General features: G+C 37.7%; 1 protein-coding gene across 2 annotated transcripts in view; it reads left to right on the top strand.

Moving 5' to 3' along the window:
- Window positions 1-17,572, top strand: part of ASAP1 (ArfGAP with SH3 domain, ankyrin repeat and PH domain 1) — a 156,040-nt gene that overhangs the window by 88,890 nt on the left and 49,578 nt on the right. Inside the window, exons 5-11 of one of the 2 annotated variants that reach the window (XM_063131140.1) lie at window positions 342-416; window positions 749-798; window positions 2,171-2,300; window positions 3,275-3,360; window positions 4,818-4,893; window positions 7,516-7,602; window positions 14,301-14,401. In XM_063131140.1, the coding sequence (XP_062987210.1) occupies window positions 342-416; window positions 749-798; window positions 2,171-2,300; window positions 3,275-3,360; window positions 4,818-4,893; window positions 7,516-7,602; window positions 14,301-14,401 (605 nt within the window). Of the gene's footprint in view, window positions 1-341; window positions 417-748; window positions 799-2,170; window positions 2,301-3,274; window positions 3,361-4,817; window positions 4,894-7,515; window positions 7,623-14,300; window positions 14,402-17,572 lie in introns of both variants that reach the window. The other variant, XM_063131139.1, reaches the window with a different exon arrangement.

Raw genomic sequence — 17,572 nt, 5'->3', positions numbered from 1 at the left:
TCCAAGTGAAAAAGATAACGTATTCTCTCTCAAAAAGTTAAAGGAAAGTATTCTTTTAAAACAGCTGTAAATTTCATAATGCTTTACAAGGTTATTTTTATTTGAGTAGACTAAAGTACCTTTCGGAGAGAAATTCTCTCTTTGTCATGCATTGGTGGAGCTTTCTTACTTCTGGATAAAAACCTCATGAAATGAAGTTTGGCAAATACTAAAGTTAGGGGATAATTTAAAACTTCTGCTGTTGGTGTAAACGTCTCTGTAGAAACAAAGCAAGAAAAGATTTTGTAGCTCATTTAAGTCCATAATTTCAAATATTGAATATTACTGCTTTTTATTCGTAGCTCCAAGGCTTGAGCCACAATGTCATCTTCACATTAGATTCTCTTTTAAAAGGAGATTTGAAAGGAGTCAAAGGGGTAAGTGTTTAGATTTGATTATTACAGAATTGTTAGTGTTGTTACTTGGGCTTTTGCTGCGTTCCCATCAGTGCTTATCTGATGATACTATCACATATGCATGGAATTCTTTAGAGTTTAACTGTAATTGCATGCTTATATTTCATGTTCCTTCTTCATAACTTGAAATATATTCCTTAAGATTCCTGAGAAAGAAATACTTTCATTTAAAAATGAAAGCTTTTTTCCCTTTTCTTAAAAAAGTTTATACTCTTAGAATGATATCTTAAGTATATACATTTTAACATAACAGTGTCAGAAAGCCATTTTATGTGCATTTTCTCTTTCCTAAGGATCTAAAAAAGCCCTTTGACAAAGCCTGGAAGGATTATGAGACAAAATTGTAAGTATTCACTTGGCTGGGTAACCAATTGTGTAATGTTAGCATGTACGACTTACTTACTTTCCTGCCTTGAGCTCTCCTGAGGATGTCTGTCATTTTCTTTTATTTTTCTGTTTCTGAATATAAAATAGAAAAGCATTTACTTTACTCTTTTGCATTCAGAAACAGCAGTCCAAAGTGCATTAGGCAGCATGTGCACATTCTCAACTTTCTGAGCTTTCATTCACACAAACTTTTGCGTAGTAGCTGTTGAAAAACCCACCCGTGGTTTTCCTAAACATTTAAAGAGAGCTGCTTGTTTGCTTGTAGCCCCTGAGCACACAGCAAGCAGAACATTACTACCATTGGAAATCAAAAGAAAAGGGAACGTGATCTCCACGTGAACAGAGATTACAAATGACTTGGGATGAACATTAATTATGTTAATTTTAAGAAACACATTTAGAGTACAGTCCCAAGGGACTGCCATTCAATAAGCAGAGAGCTACACTTTTGGAGATGTGTGTTTATCCTATCTCTTGGCAGCAGAAGGTGGGGGCTGGTGGGAGGACAGAGGCAGAAACACCTCCAATTCCTCCTTTACGTTCAGCTAGACGAGCCTCTCAGCTTGTAGGTGATATGGACAACAGGGCGGGGGCTTTAGGATCCTGGCCTCTCATTCTCCCACCTTTCCCACCATCCCATCCAGTTTTCCTCAAGCTCTCCTGACATTGCTGTCGCAACCTTGGAAGGACACCTACCATGGTACTTTTCTCCAGTAGCTGGGTGGGGGAATAATCTAATTTTGGATTCCCTCTCCTGACTTTGTAACAATATGTATGCCTTCAGGAGGGGGATCCACCATATCTTACGGATCCTGGGGCACTTTCTTCGGGACTATAGGATTGCTCTAATAGGGCAATATCCAATGGTGTCATTCTGCAAACTCAAATAAAGCTAGCGGAACTCCAGTGAGTATTTCCATTGGCACCATTCTTATATCTAATATTTTGTTCTCAGTGTTGCTATAATATCATCTTGTGATTCTACTAAGAGTTCTGCTCTCTGTGTTTTCAGTACTGCAGTACTCCTAAAGAGCATTCTCATAGAAAATAACTTCAGGCAAATTTGACATAGGTGTGTTGAGTCATTTTTGGCATATCTACATCGGACTTCCTAAATTCCCTTGTCCTTCTACTGTTTATCACCAGAGCCGATTGCAGGATAATTTGAATCGGAGAAGTAGATGTAGCTTGGGGCTGTTTCTTAATGAAACTTGTAAAATATTTATGAGAATGTGGATCACTGTTGTGCTAATGGAACTAGTATAATTCTACATTGGATATGATTTTCAAAGTTAGAAGTTTCTTGAATTATTCTTTTGCAATTACAGCACAAAAATTGAAAAGGAAAAAAGGGAACATGCAAAACAGCATGGGATGATACGGACAGAAATTACTGGAGCTGAGATAGCAGAAGAAATGGAGAAAGAAAGACGGCTATTTCAGCTCCAGATGTGTGAAGTAAGTAACTTCATAAATGACACCATAAAAGGGGCAAGTCTTTGGGGTGAGGCCCCACCCTGGCATCATCTGGTCTGCCAGCTTCATCTGGAAGTGTAATTCAGCCCTCAGACCAAAAGAGGTGGTTGCCCTCACCTATAGACTGAATTTGGGAAAGTGAAAAGCAGTTGTATGGTTGCTTTAATAACAGTTGCAAATCTGAATCTTTTGTGGAGGACCATGACACCAGCGACAAAGCTATCATGGTGGCTATAATACTAACTCCAGAATCAGAGGCAGTATGGACTACTGTAGTTTGCTGTGAAACTGAAATTTGGTTCAGATATTGCAGCGTGTGAGGGGTGTATCCTAGGTAACCCTATGGAAAGAAGGACAGGGCTCCTGTATCACAATTGTATAAAAGGAATTTCAGCAGGTATTGTTTGTATCCGTGCAGCACCTGGTGAAGTTCCCTTTTCTAGACAACTGTTAAAAATACAGGAGCCCTGTAATCCTTTTCATCTAGTCACCTGATGTATCCAAACCTCAGATTTACAGCTGCTCATGTACAAATGCTAAATCGTCTGGCTTTACTTCTGAATGTGCTTAGAGATTGCTTCAGTGGAAATACCTTCAGAAATATTGTCTCGGAGCATTTCCTTCCTTCACTATAGTTAGAAAAGCTGTTGAATGTGTAGCAGCAGTTTTTGATTTTAAGTGGTGAGAAAACTTAACAGCTTCAAACAATTTGGAAAGAATGGTTTAGTATGGTGTTTGTTTTAATTTCTAAATAAATTTAAGCTTACCATGCCATATTAATCTATTATGTACATACCAAGTTTCTAATCACTGTATTTGTTGAATGCTTTCAAATGTCAGCCTCCAAGATAATTGCTGAATTTGTTAAAATAGATCTGAAATAGAACCTGTATTTGAACACAGCTGAAGTCCCAGTATATAATTATCTACTGAGCTTTGTTTTTTTGTTTTCACAGTATCTCATTAAGGTTAATGAAATCAAGACAAAAAAAGGTGTGGACCTTCTACAGAATCTTATAAAGTATTATCATGCGCAGTGCAAGTAAGTATAATCCTTTGGCTATTTAGCTACTATATATCAGTTAAAATTGAACATCCTTTTCTTGTCTTGGTGATGTCATCTGCTTTTATGTTAAGATTTGTCTACTTTGAAAAATGAAATAAAATTATTTCAGCTCCAATTCAGTCAAAAGAGACTTATGAAGGCTTTATTAGCTGTTACTAATAACTAAGGAACTTAAAACTCCCTCGTGGAAGGTCAAATTTGCATATTCCAGAAAGAAAAGAAGGCGAGCTTAGTGAACAGTTTTAGCTATTTAAAATGTATTTGGTATATGTAAAAATACGGTGGTAAATCTAACATTGCATGGGTGGACTTCTGCTTGTGCAGTGAGGCTTCCTTTTGCTCTCTTCCCCCTGTGCATGTCCCAAATCTACACTGAAGAGTGTCCCGACTCTCCAAAAAAGATTTGGGGGGAATCATGTAGGGGGGAAGGGAAACTCTGTTCTGTTGGTGAACAGCCATGATTCAATCAAACCCACATTGTTGAATAGGTTCATATTGAACAACATTTTATTGACAAATATTCATCACAACCTGAATCCAACAGGTTGTGAATTGATATGAAGAAAGCGTTGAGGTATTTTCAAGTGATGCTATCTCCAAGATTTTACCTAGGCCTTTCATCTACATAGAAGCCTTGTGTGGCACAGAGTGGTAAGCGGCAGTTACTGCAGCTGAAACTCCCCACGGCCTGAGTTCGATCGCAGCAGAAGCTGGTTCTCAGGCAGCCGGCTCAGGTCGACTAGCCTTCCATCCTTCCGAGGTCGGTAAAATGAATACCCAGCTAGCTGGGGGAAAGGTAACTGCGACTGGGGAAGGCAATGGCAAACTACCCTGCTACAAAGTCTGCCAAGAAAACGTCAGCGAAAGCAGGCGTTCCTCTAGGAGTCAGCAATGACTCAGGTGCTTGCATAAGAGGTTCCTTTCCTTTCCTTTCCTTTTCTTTTCTTCCAGTATTATGAGGAGAACAATAGAGGATTACCAGAGTGTACAAGCCCTTCAATTCATCAATTGATTACTTATTTTCAGAGTGCTAAAAAGTGTATGAGTCTATTCAACTAGATCCAACCTTCATAGGATTCCTGTACACATATATTTACAGTGGCCTCACACATTTGTTACGCTTCTGTGAAGCTGTATCATAATTACTGAATGATGAGTCATAGTTGATAGACAAAATCAGTGCATCTCTGAATAAAGTATCTACTTATTTTTATGCTGGAAAAGTAAAAATGACGGGTTTAAAATGTAAATTTCAAATGTCTGAAGTAATTCATTACTATAGCTGTCAAATGATAAGCAGATGTTTACTCTGTATTTTTGAATGGGGTAAAGAAGAGTGATAAACTTCTTTAACTTGATAAAACTTTAACGTTTCTGGTGGTTTTGAAACATTTCATATATTGCTGATAAATCACAAGCATTTTCCATTATAGTTTCTTCCAAGATGGCTTGAAGACAGCTGATAAACTAAAACAATATATTGAAAAACTGGCTGCTGATTTATATAATGTAAGTCATTAATGATAGGACTCTTGCCTGTTTTGGTAACTATTTGAGGATGTGAATTAAAGGATAAAAATGGAAGATTTCTCTTGAGCATATTAATTCAGAAAATTACCTTCACAAATGTGTGTGTGTGTGTGTGAGAGAGAGACAGACAGACAGACAGACAGACAGAAAGAAAGATAATGGGACAGTGGCCACAAGTGAAAATGGAACATGGGTGGGGTGTACACATGTCTTTGTGAGAGATAATGAAACGTGGCCTTCGAAGGATTTCTGTTGGGGCAATGTAGCCGTCAGACTGAAAAAGAAGCCTTGCCTCTATGTTATATTATCCTATCTTCTAGGTGTTAATAGGCACCAAAAACTCTGTCCTCCTGACCTAGCCCCTGTGATGGATCATACAATGCCTAGAGGAAACAGACTGAGAATCTTATATGAGTTGTTCTCTCTCTCCCTTTAACTTCTTCCTCCATGGGATCCTTTAGCTAGATAGCTTTGGTGAGCCTTCAAAATATTCCCTATGTCTGTTGAATTGTGCCTGAGTGTTTGGTTTAGTGTGCTAAATTTTCTTCCATGTCTCTGGACAAGGTGGGCACAATATTGAGAGAGATGAGGCCACCACTTGTGTATTTGACACTTGCCCATTTTGGCTGATTAAATGGGCCAATATGGGATTGCTTCCATGACTAGGGGAAGTGTTTAATGTCTCTTTATGGGAGGAGATTGCTCCCTCTTGCTTAAATGAGCCAGCAATAACACTTTTACTAAAGAAACTTTCCCTTTACCCAGGAGCTAACTACAGTCTAGTTTCAAATGTACCATTCTTGGGTAAGGTGATCAAGAAGATGGTGGTGTCTGGATGATACTGATTTACCTGGATTCATTTCAGTCAGGCTTTTGACTGGGATCTAGGATGGAGACTGCTTTGTTTGCCTTGGAGGATGCCCTATGCCAGGAACTAGATGTGGGGAACACAACCCTATTTGTTCTCCTGGATCTCTCAACAATTTTCAGTCCCATTACCCATGGACTGCCTGGCAGGGCAGTTCCTTAGGGATACTATTTTGCAGTAGTTTTTATCCTTTCTGTCTGGTCAGGTCCAGAGAATAGTGTTGTGGGATTAGTGTTCAATTCCATTGCCATTTGCCTCCAGCAGGGTTCTGTCTTGTCCCCTACATTATTTAACATGTACATGAAACCTCTGAAAGCTTTGGAGTTAGGTGCCACAATATGCTGCTAACACCCAGCTCTATTGCTCTTTGTTACCTAACACCAAGGAAACATTCAAAATCACTTGAACATTGCCAGGGTCTGATAATGGGATGGATGAGGATGAACAAGTTGAGGTAAAACCCAGCAGACAAGACCAGATGTATTGTTGGTCAATAGAAAGTTTGACTTTGGAGGTCAGGATTCAACCTGTTCTGGTGGGAGTTCACAGCTTGGGAATGCTCCTTGATCTTTCACTGTTGCTGGATCTTCAGGTGGCAGCAGTCAATAGGGGTGTATTTTTACAATTATACTTGGTGTACCAGCTGCCACTCTTCCTAAGCTGATCTGTCTTGCCATTGGTGATGCATACCTTGGTTATATCAAGTTGAAAAACAGCACTAGTTGTCAGTTGCTTTCAAGACTCAATTCAAAGTTTTGATTTTAACCCTTTAAACGCTAAATAAATAAATATCTAAGAAACTGCTTGTCCTGCCATGAACTTTCCCTGGTATTAATCTGCATAAGACTTCCTTTTGAGGGCATTCTTTCCCATGGAGACCCATTTCCTGGACTTATGTGAAAGGGCTTTCTCCTCTGTTGCTCCCAAACTACGGAATGCACTTCCTCAAGAACTATGATTCGTCTCCAGTCTCTTGGCTTTTGGAAATGGTGTGAAAATGTGTGGGGGTTTTTTAATTTAGCTTTCTAAAATTCTGTAGGTTTTTTTTTAAAAAATGGTTTATTGTTTTAACCTTTTTCTTACTATTTTTAAGGTTTTACAGTTTTAAATTGCTGTGCACAGTCTTGATGGCTTTTTAGGGAATGAGGGGATATATAAATGCCAATGAAAAATAAATAATAAGGGATTTCTGTGAAGAAGGAAACATGAGGACAAAGCACCTCTCCCCATCCTCTGCACCTGAGCTAAACTTCACTCCATACCCAGCTGCCCTTAGAGCCCTGAACATAAAAGTAATTGGTGAGGGAAGGTGTATTTCACAACCTATGGAATTCCTGCCTTTTATGACCAACCCATAGGAACATCAAACTCCCCCTTAAAATGACTGGTTATTTCAGGGAGAGGACTGAACAAACTTCCCACTTGAGTCTGAATATATGCTGAAGGAGAGTAAGGAAGTGCTGCTCTTTCAGAAGGATCCCAGAGGACTGTGTCAGAAATTAATCCCAGTACCCATCTCATAATTACTGTGAAGTGAGCAGGAATTCACTTATGTCCTGCCAGACTGTTTCTTACCTTGTGTGATGGTCTTCAGATAGTTTGAACACTTTCTCTGAGGTAGAAGGAAAATATGTAATATATATGTGCTATTCTTAAACTTCAGGATGGATTCATGTTAATTAAAATAATAGGGCTTTTGAACAACAAAGTAATTGGGAATGGTTTTACTCTAGATAAAGCAGACACAAGATGAAGAAAAGAAACAGCTCACTGCACTTAGAGACTTGATAAAATCCTCATTACAGCTTGACCAGAAAGAGGTGAGAATCTCAGACAAAATGTGTTTGCTATGGGCTGAACTCTACATTTATTACAGTATACACCTAAAATGTGTTACATGTATATCTAAGAACATAATGTATGCAGTCAATAAGCAGATGGTATCTAATGGTTGTGATGGTAGGGATTGACCCTGTCTGTTTGCCACTGAATTTTTTCAGTGCATAATATTGAGTCTTCGATTACAAATGTGTATTTGAACAACACTGGAATATTAGGATCTTTTGTAGAACTGCCGTGGTGCGCACATAGTGGACTACTTAGACAAAGTGGAGCAGCTCAAGAACACTGACAAAGCTAAAGGGTAAAAGGATCCATGGTTTTGTTTTACCAGAAAGAAAAGATTGGATAATATACACCATCCCTAGCATTGTACCAGTGGGCTGTGCTCCTAACATTCCTAATAGCAATGATAGCGCACATGCACCAGCTTCCTCTACTGCAAAGTACAATGTATGGTGGTGTGGGAAAAGCCCTTTTAGATACTAGCAAGAAAGTCTGTGGGTAACCATCAGGAGGGAGGTTAATTTCAGTCCTGTTTTCCTAGCTATTCGACAATTGACCAAGGAGGCTGTTTGACTATAGACTCTGGCTTGGGTTTCGGCAGTTTGTTCCTTTGTATTCATTTTATGTATAGCATTGTTTTCATATTGCATTTTTAAACTACATTTGTAAGCTGCCTTGCAAACTCATTAAGCCAAAAGTTAAGATAAAAACACTTTAATAAATTAAAGGCCATCTTCTCCATTTTGCTTCACAATCTCAGATCAGGTGACAGTGATCACTTGATTCTCTTATAGTGCCAAGTTCAGACAACCTGAGCACTATGTCTGAGGGGGCATCTCTTTACTGCCCTTTTCAGGTGGCATCATAACCTGGGTGACACCCTTGAGCCCCCTCCCCTGCAAAGTCTTCCTCCTTCTCAGGTTTCCCACAGAAGATTTATGAGGTTGTAAATCAGAGGGCAGCTTCAAGGACATATCTTGCAGCTGGTACACAAGTATTGTTGTATGCTGTGATCACTAACCGTCATGAACAAACAGGCATCTGCATTCTATACCAACTGAAACTTCTGAATGGTCTTCAGAGGTACCTTCACATGGTGCATATTACACAGTAACGTAGCCTAGGTGTAATCATGGCATGAATTAACCAGGGTCTGCTTTCTTCAAGTAACAGCTGGCAAATCAGCCAGGGCTGATAAAAGACACTCCTGGCCATCCATGGCACCTACATCTCCGTAGGTAATGCGAAGTCCAGAAAAACCTCCAATTTGTGCACCTGGTCAATCAGGAAGAGTGCAATCCCATTTCCATCCCAATCAGCAGATTTCCCCACCCACAGCCTCTTTATTTTATCTGGATTAAGCTTCAGCTCTTTTGCCATCATCCATCCCAAAATTGCCTCCAGATAACTTGCATATTGAAGAACAGAAACTTGTGCATTTGATAGTGAGGCACAAAAGTTTTCTCACATTTTTAACATTTAAATTAACGAAATTATGATGACGTTATAGTATTTTAGTTCAGCTAATACACTTTCTTCTGACATCCTTCCTTAAAGTTACTGCATTACTAAGTATCTAAGTTCTAGTCAGCCTTCAAATCTGTGCATTTAAATAACTGGAAAAAGAGGTTCATTGGATGGAATGCCATTCAAGGTATAAATCATAGAAAGAACTGCATTGTAGAAATCAATGATTTCTTGTCAAGGACAGCCCACTACCCCCCAGATTGCCTTCTGCCTCAGTGCAAAGATATTTCTTTTCTGACAGGCTTTTGCCCTGCTGAGCTTTTGACTTTAATCTTCCTGCAACTGTGCCCTGATCCATGTGTGGAAGGGAGACCATGCCATTTAGAATGCCCTACTCCTGTTTGCCCATATCTTCCTGTAACCTTTCCACTGCTATTCAATTGAATTCTTTATTTTCTCTGGGTGCCGTAAACCCCTCTCGGTCTCTTGCAAATACTTTTAGTATTTAGTGTTGGGTTTGGCTTCTAGGAATGGAGTGGGTAATCCAACAAGAAAAGAGATCACAAAATTTAAACAAAATTGTAAAAACAAAATACTGTGATGATATTATTATTATTATTATTATTATTATTATTATTACTAAAAAAAAATTAACATCTGAATGGTTACAACATGCGCGCGCACACGCACACACACAGAGAGAGAGAGAGAGAGAAAGCTAAATGGTTAAAATAAATAACTAGGGTTAAATGAATCCAGCTAATCCTAATTAGATTGGCCCTGTTTTATCCTAGATCTTTCCAGCACTATTTTGCTGTCAAAGTTCTCAGCTTTTCCAAGTAACTTTCTTTCTTGAGCTTCTTTCTTTCTTCTTTCCAGCCTACCAACCTCTGATTTTCTTTCAGCTTCTCTAAAAATCTGTAGGGGGTTGGCCTCTAGTCCTTATATTTTAGATTTAGCCTGTGCTCTTGTAACTCAGGAAGGTTCACTTTTGCTTTAAACTCTGCTGACCTCTTTGCAAAACTGTGAAAACTATTTTTTCTTCTGAGCAGACTTTTCTGAACCAAAAAACTGGGCAAGACTCCTGACCGTTAGTGGAACCTCCTGTCCCCTCTCTTTTTCTGGTAGACTTATTATAACTGCCATCCTTTGGCTGCCTAAACTTTCAACCTTTTGGTTTTTAGTAACCTTGGAAAAGAAATTAACTCTATATTACCCAAACTAAACTATATAGAAAATTTGACAGCAATTCTGTTCCTTCACATTCCCTAATATGTTTTATCTGGTGCCTCTTCTCTTTTTCATTGTTGATATATATGTATTGTATTGTTTTTAATATGTTTATGAGAGTGTAATCTGTTTTGACCATTGGAAAGGCAGGATAAAACTACTTGGATACCAGTAGTGTTATGCACGGTGGAGACTTCTGAGGCCTGCTAAAAGTAACTCTGCAGACTTGCCAACCAGCAATGCAGGTTGAAGTTGGAAGATCAAATAAAAAAGGGGGGAACTTGATGTACGCTGTCACTTACCAAAAATACTTTTTTTGCACCCTACTTATATAGGATAGCATAAATAATCAGATCACTGGTGAAATAACATGCACATGCACATACACATTAAATAGCTCCTCTCCTTAGCACAGAGCTTATTAAAATTAACATCCCAAGGATGAGGTTGTGATCATTCACATTGCTAAGATTATGACTGGGTTCGTCTGGCGTTCAGACTCAGATGCTGGTAACTGGAGGAGGGTACAGTTTGTATAAGCAATATATGAATAGTAATTGTTCTTTTATCTAAATAGTCAGGAGAATTCTCAGAGTATACTTAAATTACACTGTGTTTGCATAATATAACACTTAAATTAATCATTAAAAAGTTTTCTGTGTTCAAAATGAATATAATAAAAACCTACCAATCTGTTTACAGCGTTTCTTAGTAGGATGGAAAAAAAGGGATGACCTCATAGTTTCATTATGTTTTTGTGTGTGTGAAGGCATTGTGTGTATATTATAATCAGCATTGATTGTGACTTTCAAGAAAGCAGATAATAGAAAGATACACTTGTTTTCCAAGATTATATAATTAGAATGCAGCTATAAAATCAACCCCCTTTTGGGGTATTTTGTACAGTGATAGCATTATCACCTGCTTCTAAAATAGTATGGATATCCTTCTGCACTTCTGAATATATGTGTCTTCTGAAAATAAAAGGATTATGAAACATTAAAGATTCAGCTAATGAGTGGTTATACAAAGCATTCCTTAAAATATATTCTCTACATTTATAACTACAAATTCATAATTAAAATTTGGCTTTTAAGAATTGAAATGATGGCTTAGAGCAAAGGTTATGATCATCTTCAAGTATTTTTGGAACCCAGGGGAAATATTTACTGTAATAAAAAGAAATCAATTGTTTTGGGGCAAAGGAACGGGGTTTCTACAGAGATACTGACATTGATACTGACATCAATGGCCATGTTAGAGTTAGTTGAAAAATTGTAGAGGTATGACTTGCTCCAAATATTTCTAGCCAAAGCCTTAGGTGTATACTTCAAATTAGATGAGATCCTTGTGATATAGGGCAGGATATAAATGTTTTTTTAAAATAAAATTATATATGTGGAAATGGATGTGATGAAGCCCTGACTGGCATGTTTTAAAATGAAATGCAACCTTGAGAAGCAACCGGTTTTGAATAATAATGGCAGGGAGGAAGTGGTGTTTCACCCCATCCCTGCCAGCAGTTGTTCACCCTGCAATACTATACTCCCTGCAGTGTTACAGAAGGAATGATAAGCATATATCTGGATTCCTAAAACTGGAAAAGCAGCTTGGGGAGTAGAGAAATTTTGAGTGGTAAAAGAGCTGGCGAAGAAAAGACTTAGCACCCTTTCTTCAATCCTCCTGTTTCTCCCCTTGTTTAATCATATACTCTAAGGCTTTCATGAAATAAAAGTTTGCCTCTGAACTATTTCAAAGAAAATATCAAACAAATGGCTTTTTTGCTTTTTGCTCATGAGATTTTTGTGTGAATTTTACACAAATACCACAATGTTTCAATTCTTGATACTGAAGAAATACTCAATAGGATTCTGTCAGATGGTATAGAAACTAGAGGGGCATAGTTCTATAGTATTGGTGCTTTTACTATAGACTGAATTATTGGAATAAAGATACTGTACAGTGCACATAAATTTTACAGAACCATTTGCTAATCTCTACTAATGCTCTAATCTCTTAGGTGATTAAATATGTGCATTTTTAAGGAGAAACTTAGTTATTTTGGTATTATTTTTTCTCATTGTAGTGGTCCATTATGGCATTACAATTGTAAAAATATAGAATCAGAATATTGATAAGTATGAACTAAACTGGATTTTTCCTGGTAATATGTTCATAATTCTTTTGATCCAATATTTTTATGTATGTTAAGAATGATCGCTTCTGGGATTACAAAATGCATATAAAAGTAGTGTTTGGGTAACTCTGCCACTATTGTTGTTTCGCCATCATTATTCATCCCTGTTGTTTAAGATCTCTTAGATACATACAGGTATGCATTGCCAGACAAAGGTCAAAGCTGCTACATATGTTATAGCATCCTTACAGTTCACCGTCTGACTTGTGGAGAGCTAGTTGAGCATTCCAGAGAGCAAGTTCCATTTATACCTTCATACTGTACATGTGGATGCTGACATAAGTTTTCAAGTTTTCTACTGCACCCAAAGCATTACACTAGAGCCAGAAAGATGATTGGTTGAGGTATGCTCTGTTGAGAGCCATGCCTCAAACTCAAAAGAGAAAACCAGACCTAGAGAGCAAAGGCAGAAAGTCTGGAAGTCATATGAAGGTGTATATCAGGTCATACCAGTGAATCCTGATGATTATATGCTATTCAGACACTTCTTCTTCTTCTTCTTCTTCTTCTTCTTCTTCTTCTTCTTCTTCTTTGATGTACAGGTAGGCTAAATACCTTCTGAGACCATCTTAACACAGCATTGCTTAGTTTTTAGCAATTCTAGATTTTTTCTCATGAGAATTTCAAGAGATAGAGGACTTGCTTGTAAGCTGATTCTTTGTGAACCAGTTTCTGTTGCAAAATTAATACTATGTTCATTAATTCAGATGTTACTTTCTAGCTTATCAGTTGCTGAACTCTTCCTGAGGCGCAAAGCATGGCGTATGAATTCGAGGGAGTGGAACCTGGTTTTAGTATTTGAGCCATGTTCTACTAGTTGAATTGCAAGTGTTAAAACATGGAGGAGGGTAGGGACAATGAATTATATAAATACTAGTAGATATAATCTCAGAATCAGTGGCAGCTTTATCAGAACAGTTCATGCTGTGGAATGGCCATCATTTGCTCCTTCTCTTATTTACCTTTTTATACCCTTCCCGTAAGAAGCTGTGTGGCATTACCCAAGAAGCGTCAGCTATGAAGCATCTAAACATGCATATTTCTTGCTGCTTTTATTGGTGCCTTTGCTACAGACTGAATTATTGGAATAAAGATACTGCAAAATGCACATAACTATTCTTCTTTTAGCAAATAATGCTGTCTTAATGTTCTACTTTTTTCTTCCTATGTTGCCTTTGCCTTTCCTGATCGAAGTCTAGGAGAGTAAGTCAAAGTTTTAATGAATCATAGTTTTCATAGTGAATTTGCAGTCCTTTAAACCACTGCATTTTTATCAGTGGTATATGTTTGTGTGTGTGTGTATAATTATACCAAAGTATGTGTGTATATATACACATGCACATATACACTCTTGCACATATATGCATATACAAGCATGCACACACATGCATTCATTGGATGTCATTCCACTCCTTAAAACCTGTGAATTAAACTAAGTAGTGTTACTTGGTAAAGCTAGTTAATTATGAAGATATTTGTACTGTAAATATGTATTGTGCTGCATGTATAGCTTACCTGCTTCTGTTGACAATTTTTCCCAAACATTTAAATCTTATTCTTTACTAAAATATTATGTAATTTTTCAAAGCTTCTTTCTGGAAATGTCCCATAATTCTTTCCATGCTAACCCCCCACCCCCATGTAACAAGCTCAGAGTCCTATATATTTTTTCATTGTGGTTCTATAAATAAAGTAATTCATATGAAACATAGAAAGTAAGCTAAAAATTAATATGGAAAAGGAAGAGAAATATTTATTTGTTCCTGTCCTTCTCTCTAGGATTCCCAGAGCAGGCAAGGAGGATACAGCATGCACCAACTGCAGGGAAATAAGGAGTATGGCAGTGAGAAAAAGGGTTATCTTTCAAAGAAAAGTGATGGGTATGTACTCTAAAGCATAATACTTGATGAGTGGAGCCAACCAGTGCTAGAAAATGCATAAAAAACGAGCTCTGCTGAATCAGACCAAGCACTTTACATTTAGCTTATAAAATCTGAAAATGTACATGATTTGAAAAATGGCTGCAGTTAAAATTGATGAAACCATTTCCCTAAATACTTCTAACAAATTCTGAGGCCTGTCAAGGGAAGAAATACTGTTGGCAAATATTTCAACATATAGCGCAGTAAATATCACATAAAAATTCAGTACACACGTAATAAAACTTGCATTTCTTCTCCAGCTCTTGGGAGAAGGTGCAGCCCATTTGCAATTATCTGAAAAACTCATATCAAAGCATTTTTCAGAATATTTGTATTTATTAAATTTATTTATTATTTGAACATCTAGCCTGCTTTCAGGACACAATGCTTTTATAAGGTAGCTTGCAAAAAAAAAGTTTTATGAATATATATGTTGTTGGGTGACCATATGAAAAGGAGGACAGGGCTCCTGTATCTTTAACAGTTGTAGTGAAGAGGAAATTTCCAAAGGTGTTATTTGTATATATGGAGAACCTGGTGAAATTTCCTATTTATCACACCAGTTAAAACTGCAGATAACCTGCCCTCTTAAATCTGGTCACTCTATTATAGCTCCTTCAGTTTTAACTATTGTGATTATATTGATTTTAAATGTTCATAATATGTCTGTGTTCTTGCTTTTAAAAAAAACCCATCAGTATAAATATCTGTTCACACATACAGAATTTTCAAGCTTAACCTCCTTAGATGTATTACATGCAAAAGTAAAAAACAAAAAAACCAACAAAAGTAAAGTTGCTAAGCACTAATGTTTGCAATCGACAATTCCTACTCATCCTCTCTCTGACAATTGAGTTTTACCTTTATAGAGTATTTGTGCTTATTAAGGGCCAAGCTAGACATGACACTTAGCAGGTCAGTTCTAGTTTTTTTTTTTTTTTAAAACAGTTAATAGCTGTTGCAGGGGCAATTTTCATCAAGGCCCCCCAGCATGCAGAGTAGCGGTAATACTTCCCTTCCTGCTGTGATCCTAACAATAATCTCTTTTCCACCCCCACCCCCAATCTGCTATCAGCCCAGGAAGGAGAGCTCACATTGATGCCACTGGAAACCTCCTTCCCAGGGCTATTAGCAAATGAGTGAGGGGAGTGTTTTCCGCAGAACTCTGACAGAAAAAGATAGTTATTTCACATCCCTGCAGTCTCAATAAAAAAACCCTCTCCAATGACAACTATTAACTGTAAACGGCCCTGCTCCCGAGCTTCAAGTGGCATATTTAGCACACATGTTCTTTGCCCAAAATATATAATATATGTACACGTCTGTGTGTATTGGCCAACTGCCTGCCAAATATTTAAATTGGTATCTCATTAATTTTTTGTGTCATCAGATCTGAAACTCAATCAAAAAACGTTTTGACTTGTTTGAATATTTTAATATAAATGAAACATCTGATGATTTGGCCACAATCATCACGTTAAACCTTTTCTTGATTATAAGCCCACCTAATATTAGAGCCATTTTATCCTTATTAAATATAATTCAGGGTAAATCTGAAAGTATCCCAACTGCACAGCAAGTGAAAACAGCACCAGTAATCAAGCCGAAAGAAGTTGAATCCATATACCTCATTGGGTGGAGAATTGTTTAAAAGATAAATGATGCAGCAGTTTTGATGAAGCTGAATAGGTCTGGTTCTGATTGGTGCTAGCTGGGAGATCACCTGTGTAGCCCACCATGAGCTTTCTGGAAGTAAGGATGGACATGCATGTAATAGAGGCCTGCAGCTCCCATGATCCATCACTGTTGTCTGTCCTGGCTAGGGTTGGTGGGAGTTGTAATCCAACAACATCTGGAGGGCCACACATCACCCCCCCCCCACCCCGGCAGTAAGAGTTCTATCATTTGCTGACATCATACTGGGAGAAAAATATACTCACCCATGGGCCCCATCTGTGATGAGATCAGAATACAGCCTAATCTATGGTGGCATCCAGTTACGGACCTGCAGCTTTAGCTCTTGGCTTGTTTGAACATTATGCGATTCTTTTATGTGAACTGCTTTTTTGACTTTTGAGGTTTGGGGGATTTTATATTGCTCTGGCTTGTTTGTATGTTTAGTAATTTTTTGATATGATGTATTTTTATTTGAGGTGTGTGGCGAATTTTCATAAGTGAACACTTTTAGCATGAAAAGGAGGCTTTGGAGGGTGGGGGCAAAATGTACTTCAAAAAAGATCCTAAGGTCTTAGGATCAAAAGATCCTAAGATCTTTTGTGTATTGGTTTGTGTTCGTTGGCCTCTGCCTCTGCAGCTGCTTTAATGCCATGCTTTAAAAAAAAGAACTTTTCTTCTTGCAAGCTACATGATCTAGTCAGCCAGGGATTAGCCAGCATGATGATATCATGGCACCATGTAGCTAATCAGATTTGGGAGCATGATAACATCATACATCAATCTTTCTGTGAATTAAGATCATGAGAGAAGGCCCTTTTCCATATTCCATCTATAGGGGAAGTACATTTATCAACTACAAAAGAGAGGGCCTTCTCTGTGGTGGCATCCTGATTTTGGAATACCCTCCCACAGGTGGTACGCCTGAAGCCAACATTGTACTCTTTTCAGTGGCAGGTTAAAATCTTTTTATTTGCCCAGGTATTTTAAATTTAAATTGGTATTTTTAGCTGGTTGACATAATTTTATGTTTCTGTTTTACTGTATTTATGTTTAGGGTTTATACTGTGTGTGTATTGCAATGAATATCTGATTTTTGTGTAGGCCATCCTAAAATTCTTTCAGATGAATGTGTCATCTATGCATTTTAATAAATAAATATATAAATACCACCACCCCAAAACCAAATTAGACTGAAGGCAGTGCTTCCTGCCCTTACTCTGAATGGACAAACGTTTGCATTCTGTTTTACAGCACCCCCCCCCCAAAAAAAAAAAATAGGGGGAGAGGTTGCTTCATGAGGGGCTACGGTTTTAATGAAACTTAGTTTCATTAAATCCAGTTTCAATTCAGCCTTATATATTTATGTTTATATTTGTCTTTAAATTGCCTTTGACAAATTTTATTATTAAGCTAAAGAAATTAAATTATCCCATATCCTTTGCCACATCCGTG

This window comes from Elgaria multicarinata, chromosome 7, assembly GCF_023053635.1.
Source record: "Elgaria multicarinata webbii isolate HBS135686 ecotype San Diego chromosome 7, rElgMul1.1.pri, whole genome shotgun sequence".
Taxonomy (NCBI): domain Eukaryota; kingdom Metazoa; phylum Chordata; class Lepidosauria; order Squamata; family Anguidae; genus Elgaria; species Elgaria multicarinata.
This window is presented reverse-complemented; position numbering and strand designations above follow the sequence as displayed.